This window comes from Haliotis rubra, unplaced genomic scaffold, assembly GCF_003918875.1.
Source record: "Haliotis rubra isolate DU_JTF1 unplaced genomic scaffold, ASM391887v1 Scf16, whole genome shotgun sequence".
In the NCBI taxonomy this organism is placed as follows: domain Eukaryota; kingdom Metazoa; phylum Mollusca; class Gastropoda; order Lepetellida; family Haliotidae; genus Haliotis; species Haliotis rubra.
This window is the reverse complement of record NW_025765558.1, coordinates 2,223,725-2,239,789: the sequence shown is the minus strand read 5'-3', so window position 1 is coordinate 2,239,789 and position 16,065 is coordinate 2,223,725. Positions and strand designations below refer to the sequence as shown.

Here is a 16,065-nt window from a genome sequence, read left to right as displayed (position 1 = left end):
GTGCTACAACTATTGATATTTAATATTATCTTTAATGAGAAAAATAGCTTACAACTGTACCAGGGACATCTGACTGAGATTTGCATTAGTTGTTGAACGTCAGATGACCATAGATGTTGTCAGATGAGTGGCCAAAGTACCCATCACGTCATTAACCATAAAAAGTTAAACACATTATCGTGTGAATTTGCCTCATATTCTCAAGAGAGTCCCGGACACGAGGTACAGGGCATATAGAACATGGGTCAAAATTGAAGCAAATCCTAAAGTTGTACCAATAATAAGCGGATCCTGCAAGTTCCTTCTTTGAGTGGCATATTTAGAAGTTGGTGAATCAGATAAGGACAAACTTAATGGACAAACAACTTCTTCATTCGGGTGATGCGACGTTTCGATACAGAATCTTGTATCGTTGTCAAGCGTTTTGATACAGATTCTTGTATCGTTGTCAAGCGTGTCGATACTGATTCTTGTATCATTGTCAAGCGTTTCGATACGGCTTGACTACGATGCAAGAATCTGCATCGAAACGTCCTATCACCCGAATAAAGAAGTTGTTCATCCATAACGTTTGTTCTCATCCATAACGTTTGTTCTTATCTGATCCTGCAAGTGACAATAAGATCTAAGCTTCACATGCACTGGTGGCAACAGATGCTCATTTGATGTTGCTTCTACCTTCTGGGACCCAACATCGGTAACGACTAAAAATTTTATCGATTGTTGAAAAGCTTTGATACATATTTCATGAAGTTGTTCAGAAGGTTATGGATAGAAGTTGAGGTGCAGCGTCGTATGCGTATCGTTTTCCCGTGTATTCCTTCAGCCACATTTAAGGAGTCAAACAGCTCATCATTTTTGCTACTGAAATCATGTTCTCCATGTTTCGCTTTTGTCTTGGATGTGTCGAAATCATGTACATTTGTTGCCTAATACTTGGGAGTTTGGTACAGTTCACTAACACATGTATGCCGGATCTACAATATGGAAAACGTCTGGTTGGATCAACGTTTAAGATGATCGAAAAGTCATCTCTGTTCGCCTGTGCTGCTGAATGTGCCTCTTATGGGATATGCAAATCCTTCCAATTTGAATCAGGCCCAAGAACGTGTCATCTAAATGATATCCAGTATATGGAAAGTGGCTTGAAAGACGCTGACTTCATCCACAGTAGAATTATGAACTGGAACAAGGTAAGACTGGAAATGCATGAACGTTAAAAAATGTGTATAGACATGGGTCGAGCTCTGTTGCCTGAAAATTCAAAGGCATCCTTACACAAATCATAAGAAACCATGAAGATCCGAGATAGAATTGATCTTCAATAACCCATGCTTGTCGTAATCGGGATCGGGTGGTCAGGCTCGCTGACATGTCTTCGTACCCCTATTGCGTAGATTGATGCTCATACTGTTGATCACTGGATTGTCTGGTCCAGACTCGATTATTTCCAGACCGCCGCAAAACTAAACTCACACACTCAAACAAATTATATGACGTATGTAAATGTTATCTTATTCATAAATCGTCAATGCCAGATAAATATCAATCTCAATTATCTGCTGAAACAGAATCCACTTGGTGTCAAAAGAAAAGAATAAGCATTTAACACGTCACAATTTAATTCTGGACTCACAAAAGTCCAGAAACTCTCCGTACTGTGAGCACTTTCTGACAAAGGATTTGACCAAATTAAACATGCAGTTGTTATGAATATATGCCAAGGATGAAAAAATGAAAAAGAAATTTTTCGAAAACTTTAAATTTAAACTCGCTCACCCATGGGCCGGCCCATGGGCGAACACTGGCCCATGGGCTTGAATGTGTATTTTCGATCATAATTCATGTTTTGGATGTTGTAAATGAATGAATGTATCTTTATAAGCATCATGACACAAATTTCAACTCATTTTGACTTAATTCGACTAACTTAGAGCAATATTAAAACATCTCGCTCATGGGCGAAAAATGTGTTGGCCCATGGGCGAGAATATTGCCTTTATATACATGTTTTTCCATGTTTTGAAGGTTGTAAATAAATGAGCGTATGTTTATAAACATCATGACACAAAATTTCAATTCATTTTGACTTAATTCGGCTAATTTAGAGTGATATTAAAAAATCTGCATTATTAACGGTAACATGGATTAGCTAATAGCGCATTGCCGGGAGACCCACATTCACACGATCACTCAACCATACCCATTGCCGGTTGAGCCAAACCATTTTCAACTCTAGTTTTCTTAAAAGTGGCTTTACCGGGCTATAACTATCAGCACACCCCAATCCGACCATCTGTCATTAATTACATGTCATGAGATATCAGTTGTATTGAAAGCTCTCGCCTATTGTTTTATTACTTCATTGTTTCACGGATAGGTATGTAGTCACTCCAAATTCACCATATGTACGTGACTGTCCTCTCCAACGTCCGCGCCCACCTCTCAACCTAGCAATCTCGATCCACTTTCTGCTCACTATCAAGCCATCTATAACTTCACTCTCTCTCTCCAACCACCTGTCTTCTCAGAGGTCCGCGCGCCTCTCTATTCTTTCACTATTTCACACAAACTCTACCTCCCAACAACTACTGTCTCCTCCGAGGTCCGCGCGCCTCCAGCCACCACCGACCCCCGCCGCCTCTCAAGCACCAACCATAACAAACTCCACGGTCAAGGCCGCCCGTAGCCCCTCAATTTCAACACTCAATCAGCCTGCCTCGCCCCCCTCAATGGTCCCCATACCACCCCCTCACCCCACCCACCCTAGCAGGACTTACATGGTCCCTTCATACGTTTGCGATTGTGCACAAATTTAGCCATCACTTAAAAACACAAGTATCCTACTATTATAAACCTGGTATATCTAAATTTACTTCAAATGTTTTGAGTGAGTGAGTTATTATTTAACGTCACATCGGCAATATTTCAGCCACACCGTGACGAGAACATTTGACATTGAAATAGAATATATATAGATAGTATAAAAAACTGCCGACGAAGGACAGTAAAACAACTAGAATATCACATATATAAATGTAAAACTAGTAAATGAATCTAAAACATGTTAACTATAGGGGACATCACAATATAAAAATAGGCAATAGATCACCAACAACTGAAGATAGATCACCATACTAGGGTCCATGGGGACTTACAGTACCTTTGCTACCTGCATGGACCCTATCTGGGTTTACATCATCCCTTCAGCTGCTGGTGATTGTAAGAAATGTTAGCAAAGGTTAAAATTACAAGAATACTACCTTTAAAAATCCTGGTAAGTTTAAATTGATTTTGGGACTTACGTACTCAAATGTTTTGAGACTTACGTACCCTCTCAAGAAGATAAAACTGTGAAACCCGTGAAGGTCCGGGTTAGAATTGGCCTTCAGTGACCCATGCTTATCGTAAGAGGCCGCCATATAGCTGGAATATTACTGAGTGCAGCCTAAAACTAAACTCACTCGTTCACTCACTCCAAACTGTGAAAAAAGGAACACCTCTAGCTACCAACAATGTCAACAAGAACATAATGGAGACCCTGCATCAATACATCTTCAAGACCAAACGAATTGATAAATTATTCTAGACCAATATCTGTACACAAATAATGAAATGTAACTGCAAGTTCAAGGTTCCTAAGCACGTACAATGCACATTTACCCTATCTCATGTAATAATGTTCATGTCTGATTTATTCACGTGACCCTGAAAACAAATGGTGGACGGAAAAAAGTCATAGGAAACAAGGTCATGGAAAAAAAGTCATAGGAAAAACAGTCATAGAAAAAATAACTATTATAAAACATCATGTTCTCCAGTTATTTACTTTGTTTATACTATTTCACTTTCAAGTTAATTATTCCTTTAGTGTGACGCTGTAAGCAATTGGATCTGATCAAAACAGGAGAAATGAACAGATTATTATTTGTTTAGTTCTTAACGGATTGTAGGATTAAAAGTCACAAGTCACATGATTGTTTGTTTAACTAGCTTTGAACTTGACGATATCACACCGATTAATGAACTCATGGGATTATCAGTTAATGCTTTTACTTAAATTGCTTCCTTCTAGCAGCTAATATAAGACAGGCTGGTCGTAAGACTGTGATCCAAACTCTTCACGGCATTGGCTGGAACATTCGGTTAAATAAAATGTGCTAGGACAACTGACTGATGTAGTGCTGTTGCAGATGAAAGTGTTATGATGATAGTGCATTTTCTGATGTCATGTATTTTACTTGAATGATTACATTAATTTTATAAGTCAGGTTCAAATGTGGTAGTGCTGTTGATAATAATATTGTTATGACTTGTTAAATAAATACATTATCAATACTGACCTGTTTTGAGTTTAAGACTTTTTGCCTATGACTTTTTTTCCTACCCAAATCTATGACTTTTTTTCCATGACTTTCTTTTCTATGACTTTTTTTCTACAACCGAACAAAATTACCATGTATGCCCGGTGCACGGCTGTGCACTGCTTGGGTGGTGTAGTACAAATCATCAGGCAGAATAAATCATTTATATCCCGCCCCATGGAAAAAAACGGTATCTTCTCATAATCAATCAATCAGTCATCCTTTTTATTACCATAAGTTTACAAATACATGCAAAGCATCATGGGGGTATTTTTCAAAAATATATCACTTTTAGGCTATGGCTTGAAACAAATCCAGCAATTATGTACAGGTAAACTAATCATGTCATGTTGACAGACATTATAATGGAAATAAATTTACATAGATTTCTTAATTGCTTCATATTATGAGTTTCAAATACGGCTGACATTTTATAATAGTTAGGGTTGTTTACATAATAATTCTTTAAATACATATTTCTGGAAGCAGTAAATTCATTACATTGAAATAAATAATGAAACTCATCCCCGAGTTGGGAGGGACATGACGGACAGAATCGTTTATTTGAGGGAATATTTTCCCAGCGACCTGTTTCAATAGGTAAATTATGGTTGGCGGTTTTAAATTTGATTAAAATATTACAGTGCTTTGTTCCTAATTTACGTAAGAGATATCATAATGAGATTTCATACATTCGTAGATAACAGCTTTAGAGGAAGATGTTATGGGGTTGTTAAGCAATTGAAGCGATTGGTCTGAGATTCTAAGTTGGACAGCATTTTTGAACCAAGAAAAGGAAACTATATCTTTAGAGTGCCATATATTGGACATACCAATATTATCTAATATGGTTTTAATGTAATTGAGCCATTTATAGTTGCGGTTGTATTTCATTGAGTTTGTTAATGATATTTGAAATAATGCTGTTAACGTAGAATTACATTTTCCGGATACTATTTTAGACCAGAAACACAACATGCGCAGTTTGATTTTATCAGTAAGAGGTGATCTCCCAGTTTCACGATACAACATATATGTTGGGATACTGCGTCTTAGGTTTAGAATATATCTAATAAATCAGTATGAATCGTTTTAATTGCTTTTACATTTTTAAATCCCCACATTTCGCACCCATAGAGCAAAATAGGGCAGATCGTACAATCAAATAAATAGAGTTTACATTCTATAGACATGTTAATATTTCTTAATCGCTTGTACAACAGATGCATTGCTTTATCTCATTAGATAGACCTCCCAAAAGACAGACCGCTTAAAACAACACATTTTATGGTTGGTTGCATAAGGCTTAATGAAGCTGTACCCTTGATAATAATGCATCCACGGCAGTCAGTGAACCGTGAAACAGTGGTTCAAATCGACTAGCCAGTACCATGTTAGTGAAATAAGTGTCAGCCCGATCTGTCGACAAATGAAAGATAGAATGTTGCTAACCGTCGACAGAACAAAAAACACAGAGTGTCGACATCGCGTGGTCAACACACCGTGACGGTGTTAATTAATTAAAGAGAATGTTTGATTTGCAAGAGGCTATGGTGAGTATGCTCGATTCATGAGAAATATATATACAAATATGTTAATTTTGTGACATATGATACATACATGTTGTTATATTGACTAAATAAATATTTAATGTCTTCGATATATATCGCACTCTGTTTTTAATTGGTTTGTGAAGTCACACATGTAAAACATCATCTCCCTTTCCCCGGACTGTCGACAAGTAAATTTGGATTGATTATTTGTTGTTGTCGACAGTCCGGGTATAAACCGTGAAATATATGACTGAATTTCATGCTATATTTACATGAAGAGAGATTTTAGATATTTTTGCCTAAGGGTATGTATCTATATGGTTTTATAAAAATCTTTCTATGATGTATATTTTGACCCTCTAGATAACAGTGTCTCATAAGCCTGTTAAGGCTGGATGTATGTAAAACATTATGTGTTTATTTTATATGTAATTTATATCTTGTTTACATACATGGGGAACTTTAATAAACTATGTCTATCTGTCTGTCTGTCTTTAAACATTCGTTAAGATAAATTCTGTTTACTATTGTGATGCGGTGTATACGGGGATTTTTGCGTCCCGTTTTATCCACCTAGCCGAAGGCGTCAGTGACAGTTTCCTACTACTTATGATAGGAATTAATTTGACGTTTTTGTGTATCCAGTTTTTGTGTATTCTGTTATATTATATATGTACCGGGGAGGCATTCATAAAAGCAATGGTTTGCTTGTTTACCAAACCAGATTCTCTGAGAATATAAATATGTTTAAACCATATGTTCAAAATTGAAATACAATATGGACATGCACACAATAGCAAACTTGAAAGGCACATCTTGCCAAACAAGGTTTTCAAGAGCATATACGCATAAATGTGCACGTCTTGAGAAAGGTCAAAGTTCCTATTCCTATCTCAGTAAACAGGGTTGTTCAATCACACATATTTTGCATGACACCAATTTTGCATGACAAATAAGTTAATGCACAAAAGAGAATTAAACACCATTTCGACACCTTATAAAACAATAAAATCGAGATTTCCTTAGGATGTACTATATTTTGCTGCGCGATAGGCGCAGTCTGTGTCTTTTTAAAAAAACAAACACCCTCACGAGCACCTGTACATCTCACACCTAGCCCAGGGTGGTCAATGGATTGTATATATGGAAAGCAAAATACACTCGAAAATCGTGGCTGTTTAACTCCAATACACAAGACCAACGGGATGGGACACAACGACTTTTTCGGCGCAAATTGTCGCAGGCGCTTTGCGGAAATTACGTAACTGAACGCGGAGATACACTAAACGTCATCGTTCCGCTCCGTGACCTCGTCTTTGCGCGCTACACTGAAATACTCAACTGAGGTGAAACTCAGAATGATGAAATTGGAAATGAGGAAAAAACCAGCTAAATCAACATGTGGATGACAACACAATAACTTGAAAATCTCTCATAAATTCGTATGACAATGCAATATCTGTTGAGACCATGATAATTTGAACAACGGAGAAATTTCTTTATTATAATGTAAGCGGCGTTTCGGCGGTGTATCCCCAACAGGCAGCAGTGGGTTACCTGGGATAAGAGGACAAACATGAATTAGCGTGCAGGGCAGGTTGTTCTGTGTGTAATATGGTCCAGGGTATTTTGGCTGCCAATAAAATTGACGCTGTGACTTCATTCATTAATTTATTTCAATATACATATTATCATCAATCTCATCAACGGTATTATGAAATACAACCATTAGGCAATATTAGCACTACCATCATGATACAAACAAACATTATTACAAAATATCACATTATACACAATATCACAAGCATACATCATTATTCATAGTCCCACAAGGTGAGACACACCGTAAGCAAGTGGAGTCTCGACGCCATCTTGCATAGTCTATCCTCGCGGTCTAGCCGTTCTTCAAGCGGGCGATATTTGATCTTCTAAGGCCTCACACAACCGCCACCCTGCAACTGCTTAAATGTTATTTCTGTGTAGTTCTGTTGTGACCTTATCAGATTGATATGTCAACGAGATAAGTGATGGGTTCAGTTTAAACATAACATCAATCATTAATTTAATCACTCACTCGTAGTGGCAGAACCGGCAAAATAGTGCCAATCTTACTCTGCTCAATAAATCAGAATGGTCTCAGTGTTAGCATTGCCATATTGTGTGTACTTTGCATGTTTATTTATGTGGAATGACTTCATTTTTCTATTTAAATAGGGGTTTGGGGACGGGGGTGGGGGTGTACTCCCTAAAACCTCGGGCGAAGAAAAGCCGTGACGGACAGACGGGAATTACAAAAAAAAATCACAAAATATTAAAACGAAACGTGCGAACCTGGGTAGGTACACCTCGCAAGTGTGGGGTTGCCCACGATAGAATTTATTCAACAGTGAATACTATGACGACATACCGAGTGTCACGTAGAATAAAAACACAGTATTGATGCTTTTTTTTCCTTTGTGAGAAGGTTTGACAAGGCCCTTAGCTCCTGAGTGGTGACGTGTGACGTCCTGGACAGGAAGTGACAGTGTATTGATTTCTTTCCTTAATTACCCAGTTGGTACTCCCTAATTAACCTTTATTTGTTCTGAAGCAGCATAGGCTATTTATTTTATTTGGAAGTGGTTATTGTCGAATATCAATAGGATTGACAAGACATTTCAATACAGTCAAAGCTCTCACAATACTGTTTATGTTACAAGAATTACAAATGAAAAGTAATATTTCATATTCAACAATTTCTTAATTTTGACTGTTCCGACGTGTATCTTTTGATATTATCTGTGCGTACACGCATACCATTGACGAGCCACATTTCCAATTGCACTGGGGGCGGTGGGGTAGCCTAATGGTTAAAGCGTTGGCTCGTCACGCCGAAGACCCGGGTTCGAATCCCCACATGGGTACAGTGCATGAAGCCCATATCTGGTGTCCCCTGCCGTGATGTTGCTGGAATATTGCTAAAAGCGGCGTAAAACCAAACTCAGTCAGTCAGTCAGTTCAACTGCACTGAGTTATTTCGCATGTTGTACGTTAACAAATTAATAAATAAGCTACTGCACTGAGGCTCATGGTGATTTCTGTTCTGTTTCATGAATCAATTTATCATTTAAGCAGTATGTCAGATACAGTTTCCAACACAAGGTAGTACCTTTGTGTTGTTCTGTGAAGCCATATCACATAAAATGATAGAACTCTGGATCATTCGCAGATTGTTGCGAAACTGCATTTTTGACATTTTCAGTCATCACTCAATCCTGAACTGGGTCACCAGTGTTACTACCTTGGTGGTAAAAAAATGATGCTTTTTTCAGTGATTCTGTATTCTCAAATTATCTACTATACGATATCACGTCATACTGTAGTTAGATAAGTTGTTTCATGGCATTACTTCTAATGTTTTAAGTGCCTAGTGACTACATATGATGATGATTATGAGTTTAACGTCGGCTTCTGGCTGTAGCCAATGTCGCCGACGGGGTAGGTGGGAGCTAAAGTAATAATTAATATGTTTAGAATAATGGATAAACCACCATACCCAAAAGATGTAAATGATGGGGTGTTAACCTAAGTGAATTTTGAATGAAAACGGCTACAAACATGATAATAAATAAAAAGCCATGACTAAGAAGGGAAGAATTGTATAGCATAGGGGGAGCTTGTTTTGGAAACAGTTAAGCTGTTTATAATTAAATAATGGGTAAAGAAAGAAAAAGGGGTTAAACTGCGGTGGGGTGTGGGGGTGGTATGAGAACATTGAAGGCAGGCTGAGCGAGTGTAGTAATTGAGAGGCAGTAGTAAGCTTGGTTGAGTGGCCTTGACTGAGGGGCTATGGGCGGTCTTGACCTTGGAGTTTGTTATGGTTGATGCTTGAGAGGTGGCGGGGGTCGGTGGTGGCTGGAGGCACGCGGACCTCGGAGGAGACAGTAGTTGTTGGGAGGAAGAGTTGGCGTGAAATAATGAAGGACTAGAGAGGCGCGCGGACCTCTGAGAAGACAGGTGGTTGGCGAGAGTGAAGTTATAGATGGCTTGATAGTGAGCAGAAAGTGGATCGAGATTGCTAAGTTGAGAGGTGGGCGCGGACGTTGGAGAGGACAGTCACGCACATATGGTGAATTTGGAGTGACTACATACCTCTCCGTGAAACAATTAATGGTCACATGTACCAAAAAATCAAACATAATTAAAACACAATTATCACTTATTCATGACATATAATATACATTGCTGGTTATGAAAAAACATATAAACAAAATTATAAGCGTACAATCGCAAATCAAAAGTGCAATAATGTGTACTTTGGTTTACTTCCCAAGAAACGAAGCAGCCGGGATACCGAACCCAGTCAGAGCGGGTGGGTGTGCACTCAAGTGTAACGGCTGGTTCATTTGCAGATGCCCTCACGGGTCATTGTGTGTGTATATATAGGGATGTTGGGTTTTGTAAATACATGCTCATTTTTTGTGTATAACATTTTGCAATCAACAGACATCATAACATGTCATGTGTTCAAGTATCACACCTGCCTGTCTGTGTAATTACATAATGTGACAGAGACCGAACTCGGGCCATAAATCAATGCATTTTGTTTATGGTGTATAGCCTGATTGGTGTTAAGTTCAAATTGCATGTGGTCAGTGATAGCAGCTGTGTATTGAATATTGTCATTAGCAGACAGGCAGGCAGACACACAGGTGTCAATAAAACAAGACATTGAGTTTTGTCTGTGACAACGACATATCTATATATTGAAATTCTGTCAACGCTAAATAATGACATTGCTTTTGAGTATCGAACTGAGAAAGTGACTCGGTAAGAAGAACGTGTGGTGAAACAGACAAATGAAATTATATAAACAGTTAATTTACTGTCATAACATATAAAAAGCTCGCGCCTGTGAGATATCAACAAAACATTAGAAAAATAGCTCACACCAAAGCCTTCACCGACAACCCGCTTCCTAGCTGCGCGAACCTATATCACTGCGCACATGCTATGAGCGCAGCCCAGCTGTTGAAAAAGTCTGGGGAAAATTAGTGAAACGTTTGAACTCATTGCGTTCTTTTTCAACTTTATAAGTTGAATTTGCATTTTTGACGATTTGTTTCGGTATGTCCATACCGAAAGGTATCAGAATCTGCAAAGTTGTGTTTTACGTTGCATGTGACCTTTAAGTAATGAAACAATAGGCCAGGGCTTTCAATACAACTGATAGCTCGTGACAGGTAATTAATGTCAGATGGTCGGATTGGGGTGTGCTGATAGTTATAGCCCGGCAATGCGCTATTAGCTAATCCATGTTACCGTAAATAATGCAGATTTATCAAGCAAATTAGCCGAATTAAGTCAAAATGAGTTGAAATTTGTGTCATGATGCTTATAAACATACACTCACTTATTTACAACCTCCAAAACATGGAAAAACATGTATTTTGAGTAAAAGTCAATATTCTCGCCCATTGGCCAACATATTTTCCGCCCATGGGCGAGATTTTTTAATATCGCTCTAAATTAGCCGAATTAGGTCAAAATGAGTTGAATTTTGTTTCATGATACCCATAAGTATACACTCATTCATTTACAAACTCCAAAACATGGAAAAACATGTATTTTGATTAAAAGTATATATTCTCGCCCATGGGCCAACATATTTTTCGCCCATGGGCGAGATTTTTTAATATCGCTCTAAGTTAGTCGAATTAAGTCAAACTGAGTTGAAATTTGTGACATGATGCTTATAGACATACACTCATTCATTTACAACATCCAATACATGAATTTTGAGCGAAATTAAACATTCTCGCCCATGGGCCAACATATTTTTCGCCCATGGGCGAGATTTTTTAATATCGCCCTAAGTTAGTCGAATTAAGTCAAAATGAGTTGAATTTTGTGTCATGATGCTTATAAACATATACTCATTCATTTACAACCTCCAAAACATGAATTCTGAGCAAAATTAAACATTCACGCCCATGGGCCGGTCATGCCGAGTTTAAATTTAAAGTTTTCGATTTTTTTTCCCATTTTTTCATCCTTGGCATATATTCATAACAACTGCATGTTTAATTTGGTCAAATCCCTTGTCAGAAAGTGCCCACAGTGCGGAGAGTTTCTGGACTTTTGTGAGTCCAGAATTAAATTGTGATGTGTTATTTCATGTTTTACCGACAGCACGCACACACAGGGGTGTGAGGGTAGCTTGGTGGTTGAAGCGTTCGATTCCCCACATGGGTGCAATGTGTGAAGCCCATTTCTGGTGTCCCGCCATGACATTGCTGGAATATCGTATTGCAGAGTATAACTAAACTCACCCACTCACACAATGTTCATATTTCTACATGTCCTTAAACATCACATATTATAATTGTTACAGACAATACTTGGTCCTTGTCAGAACAAACAATGTGGAATCACGGAGAGATGCAGTGTGAAGAGAAATGGCAATGTGCAATGTGGTATGTACAATTCTTTACAATGGATCCATATTGTCTACAGCCATGATCTACTTCACTAAGGTCACTGAATAAAGTGTTGACAGAAATTGGCTTAGATGAACAAACACCTTTGATGAACCAACAGTTCGGTAAAACCGGAACTGTTGGTTGAAACACTAACTGTAATTCTTTGTAATACGTAAGAAATTCTTACGACCATGTCTCAATCTTAATTTAGACCAGTTGTGGTTTGGGTTATGTTGATGGAATACCTTTGACGCGTAAACACCTTCACTTTGTTTTGTGAAAGAGAAGAATATTGGTCTGATGGTCTATTTATGTACAACACAAAATGATCACAAAAGGTCATACATACGTGATGCATATCACATTGGGAAGAGAGTTTAGTGGTAGATACACTTGATAATTCCCAGATGACCAAGTCAGTTTCCTTGTCCTTACATTTAGTATATACACTGAGTGGTCAATCTATTAAAACATATGTTTTGACCATTTAGCTCATGAAGCGGGAAGCGGGCTATTACAATAGTACAGACACAAGTCTGAAATATCTGTATATATCTCGATTGTCTTGTGATATTACTTTTACAAAATTAAATTATCCTGGGAGTAGTTCACAAGAACGATTTTTGTTTTTGCACAGTCTTGGGTTCGTCTGTCTATTGGATAAAGTTATTACTTTCAATATATAGACAAACCTCAAGATGCAAAAGCGTATCACTGGAGAAAACCTCCCACCCTCCCCCAAACCATATGATATCGATTTAAAACAGTTGTATCTGCCAATATTTAGCTTCTTTGAGTGACAATTACAAGATGATGTGATGAATAACGGGAAAGGTTGTATGGCTGTAAAACCCACCTACTCTTAATTGGAATCACCAGACGTTTACATCGCAATTAAAATAAAAATGTACAATCGTTTGTGTAGTATTTCACTGTCCTTGTAATGGACACCCTGCCAATGTGTTTCTATCATCAAGGTTTTGTTTCTTCCAACAGAGGCATTTCTATCTAATATTGCAAAGGACAAACCAGCAAGTGCAAGTTCAATATGGCGAGGTGATGCGTTCCCGCCAGGTGTTGCTGTGGACGGAGATGTTAACCCTCTGTGGACATCAGGATCATGTTTTGCTACTGAGTTCAATGATCTGTCACCCTGGTGGCAGGTGGACCTCCAGGACACCTATGTCGTTGTGGAAGTTCGAGTCACCAACAGAGAAGATTTCCGACGTAAGTTAAACGTTTGCCTGCTGTTTTCGTGGTATTGAAGTAAAGCTATTTCAGTTGTCAGGTTATTTCAGACTGAAAATTCTAAACATGATCGTTGTCTTTCAGCTGACCGACTTCACGACTTTAGTATCGACATGTATCGAGGCGATCCTGCTGGGAACCCCCCATGTCAGCTCACAACAGTGTTACATGTACAATGGAGCCGTGACAGAGCCGGGCAGGACAGTTGCCCTGCAGTGTACGTCACGCGTCACTGGCCGCTTCATGAGACTTAGTGGAAAGAAAAGCATTGACGGAACTGATCTCCTCCAGTTTTGTGAAGCCCAAGTCTTTGGCTTTAAGCCTTTACAATGGTGTGGATAAGTAATAACATGATGTTGTTAATGATGTTTTTAAAACATGTTCTCACCTCCGGGTGTTATACTTTCATAAAATCTACTACCATATCATAACTTATGGCTAGGGGGATGTGTGTGTGTGTGTGTGTGTGCGTGCGTGCATGTGTGCGCGTGAGATATGATGATTTTTAAGGGGGTCACCATTTTGTTCTGGAAAGGTGGTGTGTGCGTGTGTGTGTGTGTGTGTGTGGGGGGGTTGTCAGCAATTTTGTACACATGTACGAGGGTGGTGGAGTCAGCAACATGCTAACACCGTCGGTTCCAAATGAATTCCCGTACTTCAAATACTCAATAACACCCGGAAATTGGCCAACACATGATGTTTACCTCCTAATTTTAAACCAAAAGTCACCGTGTACTTCAATCTGATTGGTTGCAAAACATGATCGAATGGTAATCGATTACCGGAAATTGCACGACTATTCACTGCGTATTGATACGACAAATATCGCACACAATTGTATTGTTGCGTCCGTCAGCAGTGGTGACGTCATTCAAATCATATTGAATTCCCGTGGTTAAAATACTCAATAACACCCCGAAATTGGTCAACACATGATGTTTATCTCCTAATTACAGAGGAGGTCCTTATGAAGTACATAAGTGAATATATGTATTTTTACTTTCAGAACACACCACTGTCGGTTGCTTGATGAGAATAGTTCAGTTTTGTCACAAGGGATTGTCACCATGGATACGAATAAGATGGAAAACTATGTTGTATCAACTGTGCTCCAGTGATTACAACGGGGTCTGAACTATGGAATCCTAGAAGGGACATTGTCACGTTGGGGCGCTTTGACTAAGATTGTTTTACTCATCCAAAGCGCGACAATGCGACACATGTAGCGACAATGCGACACATGTAGCGACAATGCGACAAATGGCTAAAATGTCGCACTGTCGCTCTTTGGTTAATTCTAACACTTCTTGCTTGTTTTTGTGAAGGCGACAACGCGACAATGTCCCTTCTAGGATTCCATTCTGAACACTCTCGGACTGCTTGTTCAAACTGTCCTGTTCACTCGAGTGCATGTGAATGTGCAGATAATTTTGCATAAACTATATAGGACATGTTGCTAAAACACCTCATGTATTATCGGTGATATAGAACGAAAATCAAGATTTTGTTGAAACCCATGTGCAACAACATTGAAAACAGTCGATTGAGGTAGGTAGTGGTATACCTATTGAAGGCACACAGCACAAGGGAATGTCGCAGGTTGTAACTTCAACATTTCGACATTGACTGAATTGTCAACGTTGGACGAGGAACGTGAAGAGCAAGCAACGTCATTGTGTACGATGTCTTAGGTGGCTTGGTAACTTGTACTCATATTGCGTAGCTTGTTAGTCATAGGCATAGTCAAAACACCTTTGAACATGTTTAAGTTGATTTGGGACAATACTCCCTGTTCTTTTGATCGTCAGTTTAGCTTTGAAGTATATGATTTATTATGGAAAAAGAGATTAGTTCTTGTTTTTGTATCTTATCAGACATGCTCAAAGTCTGTTGTTAGCAACTGTCTATCAGCAAATTACGGTTGAAAGAAATCAATAATACCAATTGCTTTTACCTACTTTCATTTTCGAATGCACTACAAAGTCTAGACGTGTTGCATTATACTGTATATATCAGTACAAACACACACACACACACACACACATATATATATATATATATATATATATATATATATATGTGTGTGTGTTTGTACAGAAAGAAAGAGTTAGTTATAATAATTGGTGATATAGACTTCTTTCAACTATGTGTGTGTGTGTGTGTGTGTGTGTGGGGGAATTGGATCCCACTGTATGTTGATTTCACAGACAAATTTAATTGTTTAATTTTGACTGACCACGCTGATACGCAAATAGTTTAACCAGTCCCTCACCTACAAATTGACTGTATCGGAAGATTCATACCATAGTTCTCACGGACACTGTGCACGGTGTTGCAGTTTTTGTAATCATCAGTATTTATTGGAGTTGCACCTGTCTCCTATCTGCACAGATTATCCATATCACTTTCAAAGTTTGATTGTATAGGCACGTTTGTACT

At 38.5% G+C, this 16,065-nt stretch overlaps 1 protein-coding gene across 2 annotated transcripts; it reads left to right on the top strand.

Moving 5' to 3' along the window:
- Positions 1–758: 758 nt before the first annotated feature.
- On the top strand, positions 759–15,619 carry LOC124271391. 2 transcript variants are annotated; one of them, XR_006897030.1, is made up of 5 exons: positions 759–1,193; positions 12,291–12,372; positions 13,375–13,605; positions 13,711–13,958; positions 14,633–15,619. XR_006897030.1 is itself a non-coding variant. In XM_046706534.1 (4 exons), exons 1-4 carry the CDS (start codon positions 873–875, stop codon positions 13,878–13,880), a joined length of 804 nt encoding a protein of 267 aa, XP_046562490.1. In that variant the 5' UTR covers positions 759–872; the 3' UTR covers positions 13,881–14,123. The 2 variants fall into 2 exon arrangements, 1 of the variants encoding a protein (XP_046562490.1); XM_046706534.1 differs by lacking the exon at positions 14,633–15,619 and having other exon boundaries at positions 13,711–14,123.
- Positions 15,620–16,065: the final 446 nt, after the last annotated feature.

Bases quoted from the DNA above. Each gene is read 5' to 3' on its own strand.
- LOC124271391 (XM_046706534.1), top strand. From the start codon at position 873: ATGTTCTCCATGTTTCGCTTTTGTCTTGGATGTGTCGAAATCATGTAC. The intron at 1,194-12,290 runs GTAAGACTGGAA...TAATTGTTACAG, and splicing joins GAATTATGAACTGGAACAAG to ACAATACTTGGTCCTTGTCA. The intron at 13,606-13,710 runs GTAAGTTAAACG...GTTGTCTTTCAG, and splicing joins CAACAGAGAAGATTTCCGAC to CTGACCGACTTCACGACTTT.